This window comes from Macrotis lagotis, chromosome 8 (assembly GCF_037893015.1).
Source record: "Macrotis lagotis isolate mMagLag1 chromosome 8, bilby.v1.9.chrom.fasta, whole genome shotgun sequence".
Lineage (NCBI taxonomy): Eukaryota > Metazoa > Chordata > Mammalia > Peramelemorphia > Peramelidae > Macrotis > Macrotis lagotis.
In genome coordinates, this window is record NC_133665.1 from 58,813,666 (window position 1) to 58,838,778 (window position 25,113).

Consider the following 25,113-nt stretch of genomic DNA (forward strand, 5'->3'; position numbering starts at 1 on the left):
AAAAAGTGATAATTTGGTTGGCTTTTTGCTTTTCCTTATTCCTTCAGTTTCTTACTCTAGTAATATGTAATGCTAAATGAGGCATGAAGGTTTTCTACCTTAAATAGAAAGAAGCTTCAGGAAGTTCAGTAAATTTAAGGCATCATGCATGTGCTTATATGTCTCTTGGCTAACAGTATGTAGGTTCTCAATGAGGTGATGATCACATCAGGGAGGTGATGTTATGACATGCAAGTGAATTGGAGTGAAGAAGGACTGTGCAAAGGCACCAGCCTCATTTTCTCTTCTGAAATCATCTGGGTCCAATATATCAATCAGGATGACAAGGCTAGGTAAGAGATGAGGCAAAGAATGACCTCTTTAGGGGGTGGCTAGGTGGTGTAGTGGATAAAGCACTGGCCCTGGAGTCAGGAGTACCTGGGTTCAAATCTGGTCTCAGACACTTAATAATTACCTAGCTGTGTGGCCTTGGGCAAGCCACTTAACCCCATTTGCCTTACAAAAACAACAACAACAACAAAAAAAAAAGACCTCTTTTACCTATTAAAAAAAATGGCCAGGGACATATTGCTTCTGTCTATCAATGAGAAAGAAAGAAAGGAAGGAGGAGGACGGAAGCAAGGAAGGGAGGAAGGAGGGAGAGAGGGAGGCATCTAATATCCATGCTAGAGGGGTCTTCAGTTTAGTAAGCAGGAGTGTACTAATTCATCAGGTTAAGGAGCAAGGACTAATTTGAGGGGTCATGAAAACCAACCAGGCTGTGATTTCCACAAGGAGTGCTGGGGTCAGTTTGTAATCAAATGATAAACATTTCCATTCTAGCTATCAAAGTAAGGGAAGTCAATAGATCCAATTTGGCAGCCTTCTGTTTTCAACAATGAAAGGTTTATTAGTGAAATCATTACAAGCTATGCCTACTCAACACATCACAGAAGATAAAATTTAGAAACAAGAATAATACTCCAAAGTGCTTCTCTTCAAGGAGCTCAAAGTGCAGAACAGACACAGGTTCCATCTTCCCCTCCAATAGGAGCAGCAGGAATTCTCCCCTCCCATGGGAGAATGGACACCCCCTAGGCTCACTGATTCACAGCTGCAATTGGGCTGACACATCAGCTTCATTACCTTGCATAGCATGAAAGAGGCAAGCCAATGGCTGCCAATTTTTCATAAAATTAAACCCAAACATTAAAAAAAAAAATTCCACCCTACCAAATTCAAATGCAGAAATTAAATTTTGTAGCTAGCCTTGCCAGTCAGTGGAACCCCCCAGCCCCTCCAGAAAAGCCCAAGTCACCTTCTCAGATGTCTCGGTGTCTTATTTTCTGAACAGGACATCAGCAAGCCTGCCAGATGATCCTCACTTTGGGAACGGACCCGGTGACCTTCAGTCAATGCCCAGGAAGGGTCCACCACCTTCTACTGAATGATAACAATGGCCACCCTAGAGTTTAGCTGAGGACAGAAATGCCCTGCTGTGGAACAAGTGGGCAGCCAATTTTAGTAACTCATGTTTCTATTCTATCTTGGACACTAAAGTACATCAGAAGGTAGGTCGATGGCAAGGATTCACATGGGGTAGAATTTTCTCAATGCTGGGACCTTCCCCTGGAATGATGGCAAATGGAAAAAAAGGGGCAAAAGTCACTTTATCTGAAGAGTAGACTTAACAACTGTCATTGTTTCCACTAGGATTCTAGATGCTCAATTGAGACCTGACTTCTTCTCTAGGAACCTTCTATAGCTTTTAGAAGTTCCTCTTCCTCCTCACTTCTGCAAAGGGAACAAAGTAAGGTCCCATATCTCTGCTGTTCAATCTAGAAGGCGAAGTTTAATGGAGGATGATGAGACAAAAAGGAGTCAGGACAGAAACAGGTTTGTGTTCTCACTCATAGGCAAGGTAAAGAGAAAAGTCTGATCAAGCCAAAACTCCCTGGACCCCTGATTACTTTCTTATTAATAATAAACCATAAACACTAATCACCAAAACGTTCAAAAGTCACTCAAAACAGCTACCCTTAAGTTTCCACTGCTTTGGTTTCTTCATTACCTGGAAAGCTCACTCAGCAACAGTGCAGTCTAAAAGACAGCCTTCCAGGGCTCAATTATAAGTATAGTTTGTCTTTTGAGTGAAAATTCAGGGTGTGGCTATAAAAAAATAAGATAAATGTCCAGTCTCATTAATTTCCACAAATTTCCAGTCTCGTTCCTTTATAATCATGCTGTTTGAAAGTCCTGAATTATCCCTTTCCCTCCCACTAACATAGGAAAAAAAATTAAATGGTAATGAAATCCCTGCCAGCACTGAACTAAAAACCTATTCTCTGAATTAATATGTCCAAAAGGAACCAATCCTAATATCTCGGGGCAAATGTTATTAATATTATAAGAGACATTGGAACTTTAGTGGTTGTGCAGTCATTGCAGGTGGCAGTAATGTCTCTGGAGCAAAGAAATTTCAAATTCTCTTTGATAAAACCTTCCCAGGCAAACCTGTGAACATGTTTTTGACCACATCTAATAACAAGATGTATCATTATCACTGGAAAAAACATTACAAAATACTGCTTATTTGACAATGAGAGGAAACCAGTTATGGAGATCAGTTGTAGTTGTGACAGTAACCATGAAGGAGCAGTTGGTTTTCCTTTCCAAAGCATTCCTTGCCACTCTGATGTTTAACTCTTCCTCATCATCCTGGGCATACTTCTGTCCAACAGGGGAACAGTCATGGCATAATCTTTGTCAAATGTTCTCCAAAATGATTCCCATTGCCACTCATAGTAAAGATTGGTTTAATATATCAAAGGGACTCCAGGTTGTTGTAGGACTTAAGTCTATCACATAACAAGAGGTGAGGCCACTTAATGTTTAATAATGATAACACAATCTTGGACAGACAGAAGACACTTGTAACTATCTGCCTAGAGACAGAGGAGCCTTCCTAAGTAGACAATTCATGTCAAATCAACAAACAGAGCAAACAGCAAAGCATTTATATTCTAGATTGCTTGGCTTTGGTGGAGTCAAAAGTCTTTAATATTTGAAAATTGAATTTCTATATACAGCAATGTTAAGTGTTTCAAGATGTTTTCAAGCTTTTGAATCTTTAAATCTCTCACACCAAGATAACTCTCTCAAAGGTTCTTTTTCACCCCCTCCACATCCTATTCAGGTTGGGATGGGATACCAACCTTACAAAGGACATAACCTCAACAATTTTATGTTACTATTCATATGAGCCATGGGAAATAATGGCATAAAATTTAAAAAAACATTAACTCCAAACACTGACCTTAGATGATGTCGAAGATAGAGAGGGGTCTGAGTGAAGAACTGGGAAAGGAGAACCTATTTTAAATGCTGGGTTAAGCATTTAAATGCTGGTTGAAGCAATAAGAAAGATTTCTTTTGTAGAGGAGCAATGAAAGAAAAGGATAAAGGATCCAAGCTGGAATATTGATACAGACTCTTCTTCCCCACTTTGGAACCAGGCCCAAGTGTCTTCCTGGGGTTTGGCCAGACTTGTTCAAAACAAATATGAACTTAGGAGTTTAAAAGAGCTCAAAAAGCTAGTTGGACTACAGGCAAAGCCTGGCGCCTTTGGCTGGGTTCAGTTTCCAAGGTAAGGGGTATTTCATGAAAGCATAGGATTGACCACATTATAGTATCTCCTGTCCCCTTAAGCCCTTAAGGAAGCGTGCTTGCAATTGATCATTTACAGAATCTGAAAGGAAAAATTATATGAATAAATATTCTTTAAATTTTTTATCTTATAAATATGCCACAGAATGTTTGGCAAAAGAAACAAAGGGCTTTTAAAGACAATTTTAAAATAAAACACAAACCACAAACAAGAATGATTCTCCCACAATAACAGAAATTAATTACCTAAAACATCAGAATACCAAAATTACTGTAAAAAGGACTAACAGGAGAAATTTGCATTGTGATAATTCCTGCAGAGAACTTCAGTCTTTGGGCACCTTGAAATTATCCTTCTCCTTTCGGATGGCCCTCATGGTTGTTACAGGGTCAGTCTCCCCGGCATGCTGCTGTACTGTCTTCTCCCTGCCAGGTCAAAGCAAGAGAGACAGAGTGAGTATGGATGATGGGCACCCTGGCTCACTCTCCTCAGTACTGTCTCCAGCTAAAATTCAAAGGAGAGGAGCCACAAAGCAGCCAGAGATGCCGAGGAGGAGGAGCAGCTTATGGAAGTTCTCTCCCCTTAGAGGGTTTTCCCCTCCAATCAGGTTGACAAAGGAGGTACAGATGAAGAAAAACATTCCACTTAGAATTTGCTGCTATTCTTGAAGATGAAATCATGTTATTCAATGGTCAGCTTTGTTTTTCTTTATTGCAAAACAGAGCAAAGTGAGATGGATAAACAGAGCCAACTCAATTTTGGTCAGTCTAGTAACTTTGCCAATTCTTTTATCAGTGCTACAAAACACAAGTAAATGAAGATACTGTTTCAGTAGTATGTTTTTAGACTAAATTTTAAACATTTGAAAGTCAAAAGTTGATTTCTTCATTCTTTCATTATGTGGATCTGAGGTTGAAAGTTTTCATTCTTTCATTTTTTTTCCCATAAGCAATGTTACAAGAACTTAAAGTACAACATATTCATGTCATCATCTTTCATTCCCAGGTTTTGAAGCTACTTGAACCCTCCAGTCTATGAAGCAGTTTTGTCAAATGAGAGAAAAAAGGATAGAAAATGAGTCCAGGTCTGATCACTTTTCAAGCACTGAGTGCTGACCTGCTGACCCAATGCTTGGTGGGGGGAAAGAGAGAGAGAGCGAGAGAGCGAGAGAGCGAGAGAGAGAGAGCGAGAGAGAGAGAGAGAGAGTGTTTAAATATTCAAGGAGAGGCTACTACAGAATACTTAAAGGTTCTCTAAGGGGCCCAAGTTTAAGCTACACTGCAAAAACTTTTTTGGCTGGACAGACCTCACTGATTCTATGTCACTATACTGATAAGTGGCCACATCACATCTCTTTCAGACACAGAATCACTCTGAATTTGCCTTTCTCCTCTGCACATAAAAAAAAAATGTTCCTGTTTTCAAGGACACTACAGAAACTGTTCATTGGGGAGTAAAATGAGCAAATAAGAGAACTTAGTGGTCAAATTTCAGATCAGTTGAACCAAAAAAGCTTTCCTGGGTCATATCCCAAGCGTTCCTTCTCTGAACTTCAGATGGCTTAAAAAAAATGAAACTTTCTCATAGTCAGACTCCTTTAAGTTCTTCCCTTTGAATGTGAGATCCTTTTTTTCTTCTTCTTTGAACTGCACTCATATCTCCTTAAGACACATGTATTCACACTTACCTCACTCTCATAAATGGGTTGTATGTAAACTCCTCAGCAATAGTAGATGGTACAGCTGGTTCTCCAATGCCACATTTTGTCTTCAAAAGAAATATATCAAAATTCAAAAGAATTTTATTATTTCAGATATTTCAAAAGAAATATTTCACAACTGTTAGTTTTTAAAAGACTGAACTTAAAATACTTTGTTGTTTTATATCTATATATCTATATATATATATATAGATATATATAGATATATATATGACAATGGGTTTGGAAATATGCATTGCAAAGTTTATGAAGGATTTCACAGAGTTAATTCAGGGAGAAATTTCCCCCTTTTAAAATAGGAGTTTCATTAAAAGAAATATCCTGCATTCTTAAATATTCATTATAGACACAGAAGAATAAGTACCATATCCGGAATAAGAGGTTCTTCATTCAAGGTCTGTATTCTGCCCCTTACAACCACTGTGATGCCAGACAAATCATTCCCTTCTCTACACCTTTGATCTCTTCCAGTTCTATGTCTAGGATCCTCTCAATATTCAGACATAACTTCCTCCTCCTCCCCATCACTTTAATGCTGGCTCTTACCCAGAGTGTAATATTATCTGCTATCATGAAGAATTTTCTAAGAGTTCTTTGGCAATAGCACAAACCATTGGGTGAGCTGCACATTCCTTCCATGTGGAAGCTGAGACCTAAGACATTAACTAATCTACTTTATATCCATCATGCTTTAAAATTCACAAAATGGATACCTGAAAACAATCCCCTGCCCTGTAATTTGCCCGTAGTAATTATGGATTTGAGATGAAATTCAAAACCAAGTCTCCTTAACAGGAAGTTCAGGACTCCTCCCACAATCAAGGATAACACAAGAGAATGCCAACATGGGGTGCTTTGACCATTTCACTGTGTCATGTATCTAGTACTTTCAATGCTTAAGGAATCCTCAGTTTATATATAGATTGAATATGACATGGAGATGTTCTCTATCTCTTACTAGGTCTTCGCCTCCAATCCAAGCTAAGTGGATGTGTCCCTGCCCTCACTGCCTGCATGATTCCTCACTTGCCTGCATATTTGACCATTAGAAAAGTGATCAACTGAAAACACGATTTGTCTACTAGTTATCATCAGAAATCTGAAAGGGAACAAAAATGCAAATGAATGAGTTTTGGGACTATCTTTGTGCCAAATCCAAGTAGAGAGAGTTTTAGTATGACTGAGAAAATAGACTCCTATTGGGTACCAATCTTAAGTCATTTCCACATTTCCTTAATTGGCAAATATTCTAAGAAACCAGGAAGATCTTATGGAATTTTCTGATTCCTGTTAAGATGCACATTTCCATACTGTGAAGATAATTCTTTTGAAGCTTTAGGAATTTCTTTACATCACTTGCTTTTGGAGGAAAGTTTTTACAGAAGTTAGACTTTATGGCCATATATGCCTCCACTTCTCCATGAATTGTTTCCTTCTATTAGAAGGTTCACTCATGGAGAGGAGGGGTTGCCTTCACTTTTGTATTTCTATCTCTTAAGGTCTAGTACAGTGTCAGCAGTATTCATATATAAAATTAATACAATATCCCATAGATTATTTAATAAATGCTTGTTGTTTGACACAATCCAGGATCCTGGATGATGGAGCTCTACACTCTCCAATTCAAGAATATTTGAAAGTAACAGCACCAGTAGGACACATTTATGCCCTAGATCAGAGCTACTCCCCTATTCAGATTCTCCCCCTTACACAATAACTTAACACTTTCAAGATAAGAGAACATTAAAGCTCCCATTCCTCTCCTAAACCCATCTCACTCACCTTAGCCCAGGCCAATTTTTCTTGAATAGCAACATTGTTTGGTTCAACATGACGTGCAAACTTGAGGTTATTGATGGTGTACTCATGACCACAGTATACTTTCTGGAGAAGAACAAAGTATGTCATCTCTAAGAACAGGCCTTGTGCAAAGGGATGAATCTTTAAGTTTTCTTTCCAAACCCTCCTAAATGAAAAGATTCAAAATTCCCCACTAATTCACTCTTTTCCCTATGTAAGGTGATATCCTGCCAGACTTTTTCTCTAGCTTTACAGGGACAAAACAGTAGCTGCTTTTAGGTTTATGTGTAATGGAAAATATTACTCAAACTTTGGAGGAACTATAGCACTCATGGTTTCAGTTTGGAAAAGACTAGAGAGGAGTAAAAGCCTATCAAGGTTTATGGTTGGTGAGGTAGTGTTCTGCCTGGGATGGCAGAATGAGATGGTCAGCCTGAAAACAAAGCCATTCTGGCATAAAACAAAAAGAATAAGATAAAGAGGGAATAGCTAGATTCTAAAAGAAGAACCAAGACAGAGTAATGAAGAAAGAGATGGTACCTTTGAGAATTTGCAAATGCTATTCTTCCTATGCTATGGGACCCAGGCAAGGATAAGCTTTTTTCCCCAGAGCCTACAGACAACTATTTCAACTTGCTTTGAAATATGCTTGCCCCTTCAATGTTTGCTTTCGCAATATGGCTAATAGGGACATCATTTCTTTTGAATAATCCACACATGTAGTCTATATTTCTTGCTTCTCAAGGAGGGGGGCAGGAATTGGTTTTACATGTAATTGGAAAAGCTATATAAAAAATTAAACACAAGGGCAGCCAGGTGGAGCAGTGGTTAGAGCATTGGCCCTGAAATGGACTTGAGTTCAAATTTGACCTCAGACACTTAATAATTACCTAGCTGTGTGACCTGACCTCCAGCAAGTCATAACCTTATTGCCTTGCAAAAACAAAACAAAAAATTAAACACACATATACATACACATATATATTCTCAACACAACCAAAATGCTTAGGAAAAGAAAGTATAACATACTGTTTCTGGGGGAAGACGGCCCAAAATTTCAAGCAGGGCTTTGTACATTTCATCTGCTGTTCCTTCATAAAATTTCCCACAACCAGCTACAAATAAGGTATCACCTGGAAGAAAAATCTTGTTCAGTGAGACTGAAGTAGAGCCTAAGACACATGAATGAGCATTGAGCCAGATGAGCAGCTGAGACCCTATGGGTTCTGGATTATTTATTTATCTTTTTAGATTTTTTTTCCCCAAGGCAATGGGGTTAAGTGGCTTGCCCAAGGCCCCACAGCTAGGTAATTATTAAGTGTCTGAGGTCGGATTTGAACCCAGCTACTCCTGACTCCAAGGCAGGTGCTCTATTCACTGTGCCACCTAGCCGCCCCTTGGATTATTTATTTTTACTGTTTATTTTCATGCTTTTTAAAGTTTTATTCATACTTTAAAATTTTTATTCTGCAGTCATTTCTGTATGATTATTTCAAATATAATGTATAAAAACCAAAACTATCTGCCAACATGTAAAAATGACATGATTGTTGAGCTTTGAATGGTTTTTCTTGTAGTGAGAATAAGGCTAGGACTTGGTTAGACCACACAAAATCTCCAGTCTCTGCTTCAGAAAATGGTTGGAAGGGTTAGGGGTCAGTGACTAAGCGCAGTTTATTACCTGTAAGAACAAAATTCATAACTTTGGCTTCTTTTACACTTTCTTTTAACCTAACCTAATCAGGTCATAAATGGCGTACAGGTCAGATATCCAAATTGCAGGACACAAAGTTCTGTCATAAGAACATTTAGTACTTTCCATAATGTCATTATTTGGGTATAGGTATGACTTTTTGGCAGAAAACGAGTCATTACTGAGATAACAATACAATTTTTGTTCCTAAAGGAGAAGTAGGGGGTCACTGAGGCTTTAATGCCTATGGGACTTCCATGGCTACCATCCTGATTGGAAAAATTGTACTAATTGTGGAACCAGTAAGATAATTCCATTGTCATCTGACTCTGTAACTCCATATGAAAGTCTTTGGCCAAAACCTCCTCCTGAGGGAGAAGACAAAACACAAGGCAGTGGGGAGAGTTTTACAGTCCAGTTTATGTCTCCTTGAGAGAGACTCTTTTCTTACAAATCTACTTGTCTGAGATTGCAGAGGATACAGAGACCTCAGAAATAGCAGAAGAGTCATCAGAAAGGCAAAAATGGGGCACAGACCTCAGAGATTCCTGTTATAAGGATTCCCTGCTGGCAGTAACCCAGAACAGGTCTGGCTCTAGCATAGCCTCTTGTTTCCTATTGGTTTGTTGAGTTCTAAAGATTTATACATTTGTTCAGCATAGTCTCATGCACTCATTCTCTGCCACTAGGCAGCTCATATCTGTAAAATGGGGATAACAACAGAGACCCTCTTGTGAGGTGGCTTTGAGGACTACACAAGATAATGTTTGTGTAGTGCTTCCCGGGGTCCTGGTTCACAACAGGTACTCCATAAATGCTCTATCACTTACTGCAGGGATGTGACTCCTTGTTTTATATTGTTTTACTAGTCTCAGATTGTTATCTAAAACATCCAACCAAAAGAAATTCTACTTGTGTTCCACAGGAACATACCCACTAGTTTCATAAAAATGTTTTCTTTCTTTGGTCTTCTGACAATAAGCAAAGTCCTAGCCATTCTCTCCTAACACCTCTGCCAGGCAGCTCCTACCTGGTTCTGAGGCTGGCCTGGCCAGGTGCAAATATGCTCTCACCTGAAAGATAATGTTATGTTGGAAAGTTAAGAATTTGGAGTTTAAGGTCTGGGTGACCTGACTCCCTATGTGACCTTGTAGAAAAGACTTGTCAACCTCACTTGGTCTCAGATTCTTTCTCAGCAGAATGAAAAGTTTGTATCTTAGAGTTATTTTCCAACTCCAGATCCTAAGATGCTCTTATGACCTATCATGTTAGGGAATAAAAACAGACAGGCAGGGCCCAAAGAATATCCTGCTATTCCCTAAGATGAGGTGTGTTTTTTTTTCTAATTTCCCCAGGGAAAGCTGCTAAACGCTGGCAGAAGTAAAGCAGTTTTAGAATTTCCTTTCCTAAACATTGGTCATTTCTCTTTGTTCAGTGCCCCCCACCTACCCAGTTTGAAACAAATCTTCAGTTTTGAATGTCAGACTATGAATTCTTATTATGAGGGACACTGCTTTCTGAGTAGGGCATTAGGAAGGAAAAATTGCCTGTTTTTTGTTTTTTTTTTTAATTTGCTTGTTTTGTTTTTGGTGACTGACAAGAACTAGCTTGGGCATCTCCTGAACAGCTGGAGGTCTTTAAAAGGTATGAATATGCCAATGAGGTACATGCCTGGGGACAGAGGCAGGCGCACACACACACACACACACACATCATTATACTTACCTGTAAAAACAGCAGGTGGCTCGGAACTATTGGGCTTACTCACAAAATAACAGATATGTCCAGAAGTATGACATGGTGTCGACAAGCATTTGACAGTGAGAGATCCTACCTTGAATAAAGCAAGCAAAAGTGGGCTCCCAAAATAAGTCCAAGAAACATGCAGACAAAGCCCAAACCTCATATAAGTCTCTGCCCTTGTACCTACAACCCACAGGAGAAAAAAATAAATATTCTTGGACAGGGGCTGCTAACCTAAATTTGTTTGTCTTACATGTTACTCAGACTCCTGTTTTTCAAGTAATCATAGAAATTTATCTCAAACTTTGTTCCTATGACAGTGGCCGTCTTCTATAACACAGATAGTGGCCCAGTCTCAAACAAAGATACCAATTCTGTTCTTTTATTGCTAAATCATGTCTAGCCTGAACCAGTCATCCAGAGATGATGGGCTTGATCTCTACTCTCAGTTCCATAGCTTTTTTGTTGACCTGAATTCTGGCCAACTTAAGTTTGAAACAAACCAAACAAAAACCAATTGCTCTCAAATACCTTTGATCAAGAAAAAGAAAACAGTAGTCCCAGAAACAAGAATGAAAAGTTCAGTCATATGTGGCCAGTTTTATGAAGATGTGACTTAAAACAGCCCAGGTACAACTATTTTAGTTGTTAACCTATTCCTGGCCAGACAAGGCAGTTAATTCCAAAGTCCTTAGTTGCAGACTTCAGCATGGAAGCCCTTTAATAACCTTCCAAGAACAAGCAGTCATCTTCAAACACACAGAAATACATTTTACTGTCATGTGCTGGGTCTCTTCCTGGGGGAAAATTTATCATGGTAGGATAAGTGTGAGAGAAGTCAGTGGCTTGTTCTGCCAGGTGTGATCTCTTGGGCATTTTACCTGGGCTGCTTCTGGTCAGTTGACTTTCCTCACATAGTCACTATACACTGGCCTACACTTACAAGTAAAACCACATTTGAAATCCTTTCCATTTGTTTCTTTTTACCTGTAGGGTAGTAAGGTGTGACACTTTTTGAGTGAGGGCTCCAACTCGATCATCTCCCCCATATACTTTCAATCCACGTTCCATCTTTACAAGCTTCTCATTGCCTCCTGCATGGTCCCTAGAAGGTAAAAATAGGAGTCTGCTGGGAAAGCCATTTGCTTTTTAAATCTGACTTAAATCTCGTATGCAACAGTGAGTATGCATTCCAAATGAAGAAAGTAATATGTTTCTTATCCACTTGTTTCTCAGCACAAATGAAAAGAATTCCCCTGGATTGACCAGCATCAAGGAAATGCTCAACCTCATGTAGGCCCTTATGGTCATAAGCATTTCCCATAACTTCTGGTAAATAAAGTTGCTGAAAATCTGTACAGTTTTTTAGTGCCTTATAAAATAAGGGTCACCAAAAGTTTTACAAAAAATTATTTATTCTAGGTTCCATTTCAGAGAAGGAGAAAGATTAGCAAAAAAGGTTTTAGGGACTGGCCTGACTGGAGTTTGGTATTAAATCTGAAATGATATGGAATCTGGATAAAACACTGTGATTCTATGCCTTGTGTGCCAACCACTGTTAAGAAAATCTCTAGTATAAGGATATCTAAAAAATGGATATTAATGACGAATTCTAAACTTTTAAACCATGAGGGAACCCCCTTGCCTCTTGATCCCAGAAGTCTAAACTTTAATTTCTTACCACTAGCTCATTTACAGGGTTAAACTAGATGACACCTTTCTTGTTTTTTTGGTTTTGTTTTTTTAGGTTTTTGCAAGGCAATGGGGTTAAGTGGCTTGCCCAAGGCCACACAGCTAGGTAATTATTAAGTCTGAGGCTGGATTTGAACCCAGGTACTACTGACTCCAGGGCCGGTGCTCTATCCACTGCGCCATCTAGCCACCCCTGACACCTTTCTTAAAAAACAAAACAAGCTTAGAGAAAACTGCTTCAGCATGAGACCTGAAAGTGACATTGTTCTTTCCCTATATTCAGTAGGGCATGGTTAAAAATCAAAAGAAATTTCACAGTATCTGAGTTCAAATCCAACCTCAGACACTTAATTACCTAGCTGTGTGACCTTGGGCAAGTCTCTTAACTCCATTGTCTTAAATAAAATTTTTTTTTAAAAAAGGGAGATTTCACTGTGAATTAGTTCAATGCAGTATAGAGGCTGATAATTACAACAAAGGAAGAACTGGAAAGTCACAGTAATTACTTACCATACTGATTTGATCCTGGTATGTATGACATACGAAAGTAACAAGGTTTGTTTGTGAAAAGGAAGCCAAGAATACCAAAAAGCACTTTTTAGGGCCTCTGAAGTGAGGGTAACTTAATATGGAATAAGAAAGGCTAGAGAAAAGGACAATTATCATCAAGAATATAAACAAAGACTAAAAGGAGCACAGTGACCTAAGGGAATATCAGAAGAAATGGATTTGATAACAGCAAGAAGTCTTAAATTTTTACAGGGATAAAATCTTTTGGACAGTGAAAGCTGCCAGAACACTGATTCAGGGAAAGAAATGATACAATTTATTTCTTATGGGAGATATCTATCTCCCTTCCCTATTTTCAGCTCCCTTTTATCTGTTGCTCCCCCTACCCCCCAATAGAATGTCATCTCTTTGAAGGGAAGGGACTTTCTTTGCTCTTGTTGTTGCTTGCTTGTATGGTATTTGTAACTTTTAGCACAGGAACCAGCACACACTAAGAGTTTAAGAAATACTGGTTCTCTGACTGCCTGACTTTCCTAAAAAATCTTTATGAATAATTTGTTTTAGGTGGTCTAAGGAATTAAGAGCAGGGGAATGGTCTAGATAATTTCAAGTTTATGGTTCAGTTACAGGTTTGTTTAAATCAATAATTATGCTTATCATTTTACAAATATTAGCCAATCCTTATCATATTCCCATGAAGTAGGGATTGAAGTTTTTAATGAAAAAGAAAAAGAAGCCAAAAGAGTGAAGGTTTTGGTACAAGGACAGCAGTTTCCAATTTGAGGCCATGTTACAACAGTATGATCTTGCAGTGGCAAGGTTCAAGGACATTTTTTTAAAGGGACAAGAAGGCAGTTGTATTATGGCTCGATAACTGGAAGAAAAAAAAACCTTAAGTATTTGTTCCAAAGTTGGCAAACTGCTATCAAATCAAAGAAATACTCTGTTCTAACCAAAGGAAAAAACTTTTCTTCTTACTTTTAATTTTAAGTACCCCTAAGATCTTCAAACCTAAGAAAAGACCTTTTACAAAAATCTAAGAAAAGGATCTTTGGCAGACAACTTCCACAAAACAAAAATTTAATGATTTTTAACGTTTATTCACTTTTGCTGATAAAAGAAGATCTCCAAACATGGTTCAGTCAATAAACATTAACATTTTTTTAAATACTTAAAAAAGTTTAGTTTCTTCATGTTATTATCATTATGTAAGCATATGATGATCTGAGAAGAGCCTATCAAAGATTGCCTCCACAGAAAAAGAAAGGGTCCAGCTAGTGAAGATGCTTTTCTCCAGATCTGTTGTCTTACTTACGACTTGCTTTGTTGCTGGGTCTGTCCTCCCCCATCCTCTGCAATAGACAATGATTCTCCTAAGACACACCAGGAGAAACCTTCCATACTCAGATCAGGCTCATTTCCAATTAAGCAGGACTGAAAAGCTGGGTCACTGGGACCTCAGGCAGGAGCACACATTAGGGGACAGAACAATGGACTGGGAGTCAATAGAAGTCGAAAGTGGAGTGTTATCAAATCCTTGTGACTTTAGGCAAATCATTTACCTTCTTCTATGAAAAGTAGAGAGAATACCAGCTACTTCAGGGAAGGTGTCATTTCCCCTCAGTCAGAATTCCTTTAGAGTGCTTTTGCTTTCTTGAACTGTAAACTTTCTCCTGAATTCCAGGCCCCACATCACTGGTGTTACTCCTGCACACAGCTATAGCTGCATCAGTATCTTAAAGTCATTATTTTCAAAACATAACTCATCATCTTTCCTCCTAAACTTATCCCTCCTCCAAATTTTTCATTTCTATTTAAGGTATCATTATCCTTCCAGTCACCTTGGCTAGAAGGAAGACTCTAAAATCTCCACTGTTCCAGAATCTTCCCATTCCTTCACTCTTCAAAAGCAATCAATTATCAAGTCTTATCAATTCTACCTCTGCAATACCTCTTGTAAACTATTGTGTCTTGTTTCCATTTGCAAAGTCACCACCTTATTCTAGATCTTAATTTCCCTTCACCTGGACTATTGCAATAGTCTTCTGGCTCACAATCCCATCTCATACAAATCTATCCTCTATACCTAATTAATTGCCAAGCTAAGTCATAATGCAAAGATCACATGGTATTATATTACTCAAAAATATTCAATGATTTCCTGGTTCCTTTAGGGTGAAAATACAAACTCAGCCTGGCACTTAAGGACTTCCACAATTTTGCTCCAACATGCTTTTCCAGAAGTTTCCTCTTCCTCTTCACTCTGCATTCCAACTAAACTGGTGGCTATTCTGGATTTACCACTCCATTTCTCTTCTCATGCCTTCATCCAGACCTGCAATGGGTTCTGTTCTCACTTTGTCAAGGCTGAACTCAGGTGCTAATCGTCTTTGAAAGCTATCTTCCTTTAAATTATCCTGTATTAAAACTCATACATTTTTCTGTTTTTTCTCTCACTTAGCAGAATGTAAACTCCTTGAAGCCTGGTACATTTTCTATTATTCTGTCTTGCACATAGCATGTGCTTGTTGAACTGATTGTGAGGTATATATATTCAGATATTATAAAATTCTTGCTTTGATGCTTGTCTCAGGATCCTTTGAAGAACTTGTGCTTTCCAAATTAAAAATATACTCAATATCCTATAAGGATATCAAAATAAACATTGACCAAGTTATAGTTTTTTTTCCAAGTCTCACTATGTAAACAATCCTGTTTACATAGGTAAACAGAAATTTTTTATAGAAATACTTGCTTAAAGATGACAATAAAATGAGAATAGCCATTGTTAGTGGATTGCAGAAAACAGGTACACTAATGCATCACTAATAAAGCTATGAACTGATAAAAACTCTTTTAAAAACAATTTGGGATTTATCAATAAAAGTGGTTAGAATGTCCATGTCCTTTGGTCTAATAATGATTCTACTAGACATATATCCCAAGGGTGTAAATGATAAAAAAAGAAAGTCCTCATATGCACCAAAATATTTGTAGAAGCACTAATTGTTGTAGCAAAGAACCGAAAACATTACGAATGGCTATCAAATGGAAATTGCTAAAAAGGTAGATGAATATAATGGCATATTAATGTTCTGTAAGGAATGATAAACACAGAAGCAAAAAAGGAATTAACATGAACTGATGCAGAGTGAACTGAACAGAACTCAGAAAACAATTTAACACAATGACTTCAACAATGTAAATGAAAAGAACAACCCCCATAAAATAATCAAAAAAGTGTTGCAAAATTACAGAGAACATGCTTGGTCCCAAGGAAGAGATGTGAGAAGACAGTTCCCCATTCTCCTTTGCAGAGATGGAAAGTCCATAAGTGTAGACACTAGAGATACTGTCAGATTTTTTCAAAATATTAATCCAATTTGCTAATATTTTCATTTCTCCCCCTCTTTTTTCTTTTAAGAAATTGTCTTTGTTGTACAAAGGGAATAGGGGGAAAGATACAGGGGAAAATTTAGGTAATGTAAAAACAAGGGATAGCAATAAAAATTAAAAAGAGAAGAAGAAGAAGAAGAAGAAGAAGAAGAAGAAGAAGAAGAAGAAGAAGAAGAAGAAGAAAAAGAAGAAAGCTTGCTCACCAGTGGTGATGGGTCGTAAGAACGGTGGTCAGTTTCACTCCATGTTTTTTTACTGTTTCCACAACCTACAGCCAAACACAGGTAAGAACAAAGGGATCAAAACCCCAATTACTCCCCAGCTCTAGCACTACCAGCCTCAAGGGAGATGATACTCTAGACTTCACTGATGAACCAAGAAGAAGAAGTAAAAAATATCTTCTCATCTTCTTCCTTGGTCCCTTACCCAGTTATGAAATCTGACTTAATTCTCTTTTTATCATAAAACTTTTTAAGCTTTATAATGGTATCTAAGAATTCAATCTCATTTATTTTAGTCATTATGCACAAAAATTACTGGTCACAAAGGTGTTTTGATATTGACCACATGTGGGAACTGGAAAAATACTATTTAGTGATGAAGGAATAAGAAAAAAGGAGGTATCATGGTTAAATTCTGCATGTACTTAGGGTTCTTACTTGTGCTTAGACTGAAGTTATATAGAAAAAAGTTAAAAAGGACCTAAAACCAAAATTGTCTCTAGAAGATTTCCTGAGGACCAAGGGTCATTTGAATTACCTTTTGGGGTTGTACTGGGTCCACAATAGCTGCTTCATTGGTATCTTCATCAATGATCAGGTACATGTAGTTATCAGTTAGGGCTGGCAGTAACTCAATCTTCATGATGCCGTGTTTAGTTATCTGACACTTTCTGAAGTCAGTTTGTTGACAAACAGATCCCAGAAGGGCTGAACCTTGGGGTTGTAAATAATAAAATGCAGGTCAGTGGTAGAATTTTATTATGGTTGAACTAAGTAGAAGATCAAAGACAAATCCTTCAATCCCAATAGTTAAACCTCAAAAATATTGAAGCAGGGAAGATGCTCTTTGACCTGAACCATTCCACATCTACCTGTTTTTCTGAGGGTTTCTTTTATAAAAATGGAGAATCTTCATCACATCTATATATATTATCAAATCATTAAAAATGTCAAAATAATCCACCTGAATGAGAATCGAATTAGATGAAAAATTTCCTTTTAATGTCACTAAGTATTAAAAAACAAAGTTTAAAAGGGGAAAAAATTACCAAACGTAGAGAACAAGTGACATAATTTTAAAAAATGTTCGAATGTGGAGGCAGCTAGGTGGCACAGTGGATAGAGCACCAGCCCTGGAGTCAGGAGTACCAGAGTTCAAATCTAGCCTCAGATACTTAATAATTGCCTAGCTGTGTGACCTTGGGCAAGTCACTTAACCCCGTTGCCTTAAAAATAAATTAAAAATTTAAAAATGTTCAAATGTTATAACTGCTAGATCTACAGAAGAGCAGAAAATATCTCTAAAGTTCATTTAAGTCATTTGTTTAATCTCTACCACCATTCCTTCAAAGTAGTTAGAGTACTTTAGATAAGGAGAAAAGGAATCATCTAAAGTAAAATAAAAATTCACAAAATTCTTTGAGGAACAAGTATTTTAAAAATGTAAACTATGTCAAGTCCCACTAATATGTGATCAGTCCTGGGGTTAAAGTTTGCTAGCACAGCAGGTACCTTAAAAGGGAACTTTCATTTGGAATGATGGGTTACAAGCAAGAAAATGTTACGTGTTAGAGGAGGTGAAAAGCAGGCACCATAGATTTGAACTTCTTCATAGACCTTACTACTTGGGAGCACTATGTAAAAATCAAGTACTTCATTCCTTCTTTATGCATGGTAGGGGAAACAAAAAATTGAAGCTTTAATGATTAAACAATATATACCAACTGTGATCTCCCTTTTCTTTGCCTTGTGTTCAGAAAAATATATATTTTTTAAATTCTGAGCTCATGTTAAATAGTGCCTAAGCCTTAATATTATCCTTCATCCTGCCCAGTTCAATCTTCTGCTCAAATACTGATATAGCCAAGTTCGGCTTTATAACTCAGATAAGTAATAATTACTTACTTGATAAGTAATCCTAAGGAAGGGACAGAATAAGAAAGATTAAATAGTGCTAACTTAGATGCAAACCACCTTCCCTGAAAGCTCTCTAGGTTCTCTCTCCATTTAAACTTCATTCACTCATACTACACAAATAACTTTGTTCCTCTTTTCTCCCTCCCTTATTCAAAACCTTCAATCTCTGGTGAGTTAGTTTATATGTTTTCCATTATGACTAGGATTATACAGTGGGGAATGCAATATTTTTTGACAACTGGATCAGAGATTTTTTTTTTATTTAACATAAAAAGAACATTTTAAAGGAAAGTTAAGTCCATTTCAATGTAATTTATCTGGTTCAATAAAAAAAAAACAATTTCATTTTTTCCTATAAAGAAAACTATTGCTCGACATTGCTGGAGAAAAACCACTGTCAGAAGATGTTAGTCCAATGACTGTATGTAGTAAAGTCTAGGTCATATGCATATTAAAACCCTGGTTTTGATCAGCATCCTAGAGGAAGAGGAGGAAGAAGCATAGTCTTCAGGAACTCTTTGTAATGAGGATTTTCCTCATTTTAAATCTTGGGCCACACTTATCTAGGCTGAAAAACGAAGACTAAGGCAATGTCTGCCGCATCTCTTCCTAGCTACTGTAGCAGAATACGAAAGTTGAGAGTCACTGGGTGCTGGGAAATGTAGCAATTGACCCCACAGCTGAAACTCCAGCCCTAGCCTTTCTCTCTAGTTCCTTGCAAAGCATACAAAGGGTAAAAAAAAAAAGGAGGGGGGTAACTTCAAAACTCTTAGTAAGATAACCGCCAAAATATAAAATATTTATTGAGCTTTGTACAAAAAAAATGTAAATGTAACAAAAACCCTCAAATCGACCACCCACTGCCTTCTGCATCTATGGGATAAAAGACTTAAAGCTGGAAGGAAACCCAGAGATTTTTTAAGTCTGACTTAATTTTCGAGAAACTGAAGCCCAAAGAGATTAAGAGATCTGCCCAGGTTCGTGTTTAAAATGTAGCATTAGAAACCACAGTGCTTCTGGTTCCAAGTCTGGGGTTTTATCGACTCCGTCCCACAACCTCCACAGTCGAAGAGAGGGATGTTAAGCCAAGTTCCGAAAGTCTTAAGCAGGTTTAAAGTTTTAATCTCACACATGCAAGAGCGCCCCTTATAGAAGCTGGAATAAGAAGGAAAAAATTGTGATTGTTTTAGTCCGGGGTGACGGAGAAGACCTCGGCCACTCCGCCGGTCCGGTCCGGTCCGGATGGAAGGAAGCTCCTAAGCGGGCCTGGCATCACCGCAGCCCGGCTTAGCCTTTCGGTCACAAACACGTTGTCCTCCAGCACCAGCCCCGGGGCCTCCCCGCCCGGCAGGCAAGCTCGGCTCCGCACCTGGCCGGCCCCGGGGCGACGCGTCCACGTTCCCCCGCGGCTGCGGGGCCGGGGCGGGAGCGGCTGGCCGGGGGCCCCGGCTGGCCCCGAGCCCTCCCCTCCCCCCGTTACGTAACGGGGCCGAAGGCCAGGCCGGGCGCCCGGGCGCGGGGGACGTTTCCCTCGCACCCCGGCCGGGCCGCCTCGGAGGCCGGGCGCTCTCGGGGCCCGGCTCGGCAGGGGCGCACGTGACGGCCGGCGGCCCGGCGCCGGCGGGGCCGGGGGCCCGGGGGCGCGGCGGCCCGGCGGGGGAGCGGGCCGGCCGGGCCCCGCACGCACGCACGCACGTCCGGCGGCACCTGTCAGGCCCGCCGGCCCGTCCGCCCCGGGCCCCCCCCCCCCCCGGCCCGTCCGCCCCGGGCCGGGCAGGGCCGGGCCGCGTCCGTTCACCTACCCGCGGCGCGCCCGGCCAAGGCGGCTCCGAGGACCGAGAGGCTCCGGCGGCCCAGGCGCCCAGAGCCCCAGACCATGTTCCGGAGGGACGCGGAGCCCCGCCACCGCGGCCCCGTCACCGCGCGCCTCGGCCAATCCGCGCCGGCCTCCTCGCCACGCGCCCGCCGCTCCCTCCGCCCCGCCCCGCGGCCGCGGCCAATCGCAGCGCGGCCGCCGGGCCCCGGCCCCCGGCGCCCCCTCCGCTCGCCCCTCCCCCAGTACCGGCCGCCCCGAAGTGTCGTTGTCGCTGCGCGCTCGGCCGGGACGCGGCGGGGAGCCGGCGGCGGCGGGGCGGCGGGGGGGCGGCAGAGGCCGGCCCGGGGCGGCTCCCTCGGGGCGGCGCGGCCCCGCCAGCGGGGGGCTCCCTCGCCCCGCGGTCACCTGGAGCGGGGTCCGGCCCCCCCGGCCGAGGGGGAGGAGAGTGGCGAGCTGCCTGCGGCGCCTCCTTCCGCGGCTGGAGCGCAGAGTTCCGAGGAAGCTTGGCTCCGCCGGGGCGCCGTAGGCGTCAGCTGACCGCCCTTGGGCGGGGCCCGCGTGCGGGGTGACCCCGGCCCGGCGCGCTCCGGCCGGCCTCCGCCATGGCCGCGGCCCGGCGGCTGCCGCGCTTCTGGGAGTGGGGCCGGAACATCGTCTGCGTGGGGAGGAACTACGCGGAGCACGCGGAGGAGCTGGGCAGCGCCGTCCCGGCCCAGCCCGTCCTCTTCCTGAAGCCGTCCACGGCCTACGCCCCCGAGGGCAGCCCCATCCTGCTGCCGCCGCACGGCCGCTGCCTGCACCACGAGGTGGAGCTGGCGGTGGTGCTGGGCCGCCGCGCCCGCGCCGTGCCCGAGGCCCGGGCCATGGACCGCGTGGCCGGCTACGCCCTGTGCCTGGACATGACCGCCAGGGACGTGCAGGACGAGTGCAAGAAGAAGGGGCTGCCCTGGACCCTGGCCAAGGGCTTCGCCACCTCCTGCCCCGTCAGCCGGTTCGTGCCCAAGGAGGAGGTGCCGGACCCGCACGCGCTGAAGCTGTGGCTCAAGGTCAACGGCCGGCTGCGGCAGGAGGGGCACACGGCGTCCATGATCTTCTCCATCCCCTACCTGATCAGCTACATCTCCGGGATCATGGCCTTGGAAGAAGGGGACGTTATTCTGACGGGGACGCCCAGGGGCGTCGGGCCTGTGGAGGAAAACGACGAGATCGAGGCCGGGATCGAGGGGGTCGTCAGCATGCGCTTCAAGGTGCAGAGACCCCAGCCGGGCCCCGCGGCGGCCTGACTGCGTGTGGAGGCCCGCTTCAATTGTCCGCCGCGGTTTGCTGCCCGTTAAATCGTTTCTAGAATTAGACTGAGAAAAGAAGAAGAAACTAAAAAAAATGGAATTAAACTGAAAAAAAAGAAATTAAACCGAGCAAGATTTTCTTTTTCCCTGTGTAGATCATTCTGGGATTTCTGCTGTACCAAAAGCATTAAAATAGAAAAGATTCAGGGAATCGTGCTTCAAAAAGATCTATTTTGTGTTTTTAAAAGTAGCCATTGATGGATGAAGACGGATCTAAAGGATCATCCAACCTTCTGATGAGAGAGTCACGCCTCAACCACTACTTCTACCTCCCCCTTCATCCTGCTCTATATAAACTTCTACTTCTGCATCCTGATTTTGTGAGAGAATTTCTTCATTGTTGTTCACATAAAGCCCGGTCTGATTCTTTGTGACCCTGTGGACCACGGCATGCCAGTACTCTCTATAAAGTTTTCTTGACGTTAGGTTGCCATTTTCTTTTACAGTAGATTAAACCAAATAGGTTAAGTGATTTGCTCAGGGTCACACGATTAATAAGTGTCTGAAGCTAGCATCGAATTCAGGTTTTCCTGACTCCTGGCCCAGAGCTGTATGTCATCAAGCTGCCTTTAGATAATTTTCTAGCCTTCTTTATTTACTTTTCTCCCCAGTGTGTTCATCTTCCTTCTCTTTCCATTCTTTTAAGATGTAGATTCCCTCTGTGATCCCTCAAGATGATAGTTTTGAGAGGGGTCATAATTATCTCCCTGTATTCAAATGTAAACAGATTATCTTTGTTTAATTCCTTCTGGTTACACATTCAAAGATTTTACTCTGCTCTAGTCTTCATCAGAAATTAGAAAAGAGAAAAACATACACATTCAATTGGGTTATAGAACTACCTACAGGAAAGTAAGTTGGGAAGGGGATAAGAGAATGGGGGGGTGATAGAAGAGAGGGCAGATTTGGGGAGGGGGTAGTCAGAACCAAAACACCTTTGAGAAAGGATAAGAGGAAAGGACAGAGAGAATAGAATTAACAGGGAGAAATAGGATGTAAGGAAATACAGTTGGCAATACTATTTGTAGAAAAATTTCTGAAGCACTTCTCTTATAAAGGCTTCATTTCTCATACAGAGAACTGAGCCAAATTTATAAAAATAAGTCATAGCCAATTGCTAAATGATTAAAAGAAATGAACGGTATTCAGTTGAGGTGATCAAAACTGTCCATAATCATATGAAAAAATACCCAACTCACTATTAATTGATTGGAAAAATGCAAATTAAAACAATAGTGAGGCACCACTTCATACCCATTAGGAAAGTGACATGTTGGAGAGCAAGTGGGGAAATGAATATTAAAAATTATTTTTACATGTTTTATAAGTAAAATACCAAAAAAAAGAAATTCACATAACTTAATTAGATATTTAAAAGGAATAGCAAGTTGTACCTAATAGATTTTCAGTTTGATGTGAAATATTGTTATACTGTTATAAAAATGATTGTTTTATTCCATAAATTAAAAATAAAATTTTAAGAAATGATTGTAAGTCCTCTGATTTACTCAAGATCCATTTTTTTTCTTCTGCATAATTATCCATAGGGTTTGGTTTGTTAGGTTTGGGGTTTTTTTTGGCTTCTTGGTTGTAAGTCTTTATTAATTGTGGCAGAATGATTAATTGGGATATAGAATCTGCCTGAACAGAGGAACAGAGACAGTTCACAAAATCAGAAGCATTAATTGGGTTTATACAGCATAAGTCTGCCATAGGGAAAGGTAGAACCTAGTCTGACTCCTCCACAGATTGTGGGGTTATTAAGTGGCTTATATGGTTTTACTACATAGAATGTTGGGAGAATAGGAGGAATACAGAGTGCCTGGGACCAGGATGTTTGTGCAAGCTCTGTTCATTTGGGGCCTACATGAACCAGTTTGAGGCAACCCTGTGGTTGCTGGCACATCAGAGGTGTGGACACCAAGAAAGATCTCCAGTCAAACTCAAGCAACCCACATCCCAGGTGTTCACATGGACTATTTGTGCCCAACCTGTGGTAAAGCATTCTGAGCTCATTGATCTGATCAGCCACAATTGGACACACTGTCATTTGTCTCAAACACAGTGATGTCATTTTTGGTTGTCTGGTAACTAAGGACAAGAACCAACCAACCAAGGGAGTTCAAGCAAATTAAAGTCAACGGTAAACCCATTATTCATTCCATTTCCACAGTCTGTATCCTTTGCCTTCTGAAATATTTTCCAATCTCTCCTCTTCATAGTAGTGACTGCTAAGTCATAACTTACTCCTCAGTAATTGAATTCTTTCTTTTTGGTTGTGTGGTATTCTTCTTTTGACCCGAAAGTGCTGGATTTGGGCTATAATATTCCTAGGAAATTTCATTTTGGGATTATTTTAAGAAGTGACCAACAAATTCTTTATATTTCTATTTTCCCCTCTTGTCTTAAGAGACTAATAAGTTTTAAGAGTTCTTGAAATATATCGTTTTCTTTTTTGCTCATGTTTTCTTGGATTCTTTTTTTTTGTTGATCCTTTTTCCTGGTCAGCTATTTTTGCTATGAGATACCTTTCATTATCTTCTTTTTTTAATATTTTGATTTTGTTTTACTATTTCTTGTCTCATGGAGTTATTGGTTTCAGTTTGGTCTAATTTTCAAGCAGTTTTTAGCTTGGGCAAGATTTTTTTCTTTTCCCTTTCCTAATTTTCTTTACAATTCTTTCTTCCCTATCATTTCTTTTCCAATTTTTTCCTCTAGCACTTTCATTTTATTTATTTAATAAAATTTAAGTTAAAAAAAGTCAAAAACCTCTTCCTTTATTTGTTTTAGGAATTCTAGTTGAGTTTATCCCCAGGCTGTGTTTTTATTTGAGGATTTGCCAGTAGATATTTTGGAATGCTTTTCTTCTTTTGAGTTTATGTCTTGAACATCCTCATAACTATGTTAGTTTTTTATGATAAGAGTTCTTTTTTGTTTGCTCATTTCAGCATACTTTTGACTTCAGGCTTAATGTTAGGGTTAGGCTCTGAATCTCTGGAGGAAAGAACTGGAGTGGTCCTGTTGTTTCTTTTCTTGGGGTACCGAGTGTTATGTTATTCCAGGCCCTCAGAATCAGTTCAGGAGGGAATTTTCAAGTTTTTATGCTTCCAAAGTAGCCTGACCACAACATTTGATCACTGCCCTCCAGGTTGAGCTTTGCAATTTTCTGACCTGGGATGGGTCTGAGCAATAGTAGACTGCTGCTGGACTCAGATATTATCAACATCACCTGGTTTATTTCTCTGCAGTATTTCAGAAACTAGAACTGAGACCCTACTCTGTCCTCACGGTTCAGGCCACATACCACTGCTGCTTGATTCTGAATTTGCTTCTTGGTGTACTAGATAGGGCTGCTTCTTACCTTGGCAAGCCACTCTTGGATGTAGATCCTGTTCTCAATCCTTCCTGGATCTATGACTTAATAGTGAAAACTGCTAGGTGGCTAATGTTCCCCACTCCTTGTTAGGGAGTTTGGAATGAGTCTGTGACCTCCTCCTGCTGAGGTGCACATTCTCTTGCTGTGCTAGAATGTCCTGACCTTTGTCCTAACCACACCCTGTACCTTCTGCAGGCCACTTTATGCTGTACTGGACTCGAAAAATGCTTCGCTGTG

At 40.7% G+C, this 25,113-nt stretch overlaps 2 protein-coding genes across 4 annotated transcripts; one reads left to right on the plus strand and one right to left on the minus strand.

The window, feature by feature from the left end:
• Nucleotides 1-863: 863 nt before the first annotated feature.
• Nucleotides 864-20,661, minus strand: HAGH (hydroxyacylglutathione hydrolase). 3 transcript variants are annotated; one of them, XM_074197207.1, is made up of 9 exons: nucleotides 20,560-20,661; nucleotides 16,960-17,135; nucleotides 16,404-16,468; nucleotides 11,590-11,707; nucleotides 10,585-10,693; nucleotides 8,196-8,299; nucleotides 7,149-7,250; nucleotides 5,334-5,413; nucleotides 864-4,071 (listed from the first exon to the last, which is right to left on the minus strand). In XM_074197207.1, the coding sequence occupies exons 2-9, from the start codon at nucleotides 17,062-17,064 to the stop codon at nucleotides 3,972-3,974; spliced, it is 783 nt and encodes a 260-aa protein (XP_074053308.1). In that variant the 5' UTR covers nucleotides 17,065-17,135; nucleotides 20,560-20,661; the 3' UTR covers nucleotides 864-3,971. The 3 variants fall into 3 exon arrangements, with proteins under 3 accessions (XP_074053308.1, XP_074053307.1, XP_074053306.1); XM_074197206.1 differs by lacking the exon at nucleotides 20,560-20,661 and adding an exon at nucleotides 20,401-20,456; XM_074197205.1 differs by lacking the exon at nucleotides 20,560-20,661 and adding an exon at nucleotides 20,141-20,257.
• On the plus strand, nucleotides 20,459-22,985 carry FAHD1 (fumarylacetoacetate hydrolase domain containing 1). The gene has a single exon (XM_074197208.1). It carries the CDS (start codon nucleotides 20,757-20,759, stop codon nucleotides 21,435-21,437), a length of 681 nt encoding a protein of 226 aa, XP_074053309.1. The 5' UTR covers nucleotides 20,459-20,756; the 3' UTR covers nucleotides 21,438-22,985.
• Nucleotides 22,986-25,113: the final 2,128 nt, after the last annotated feature.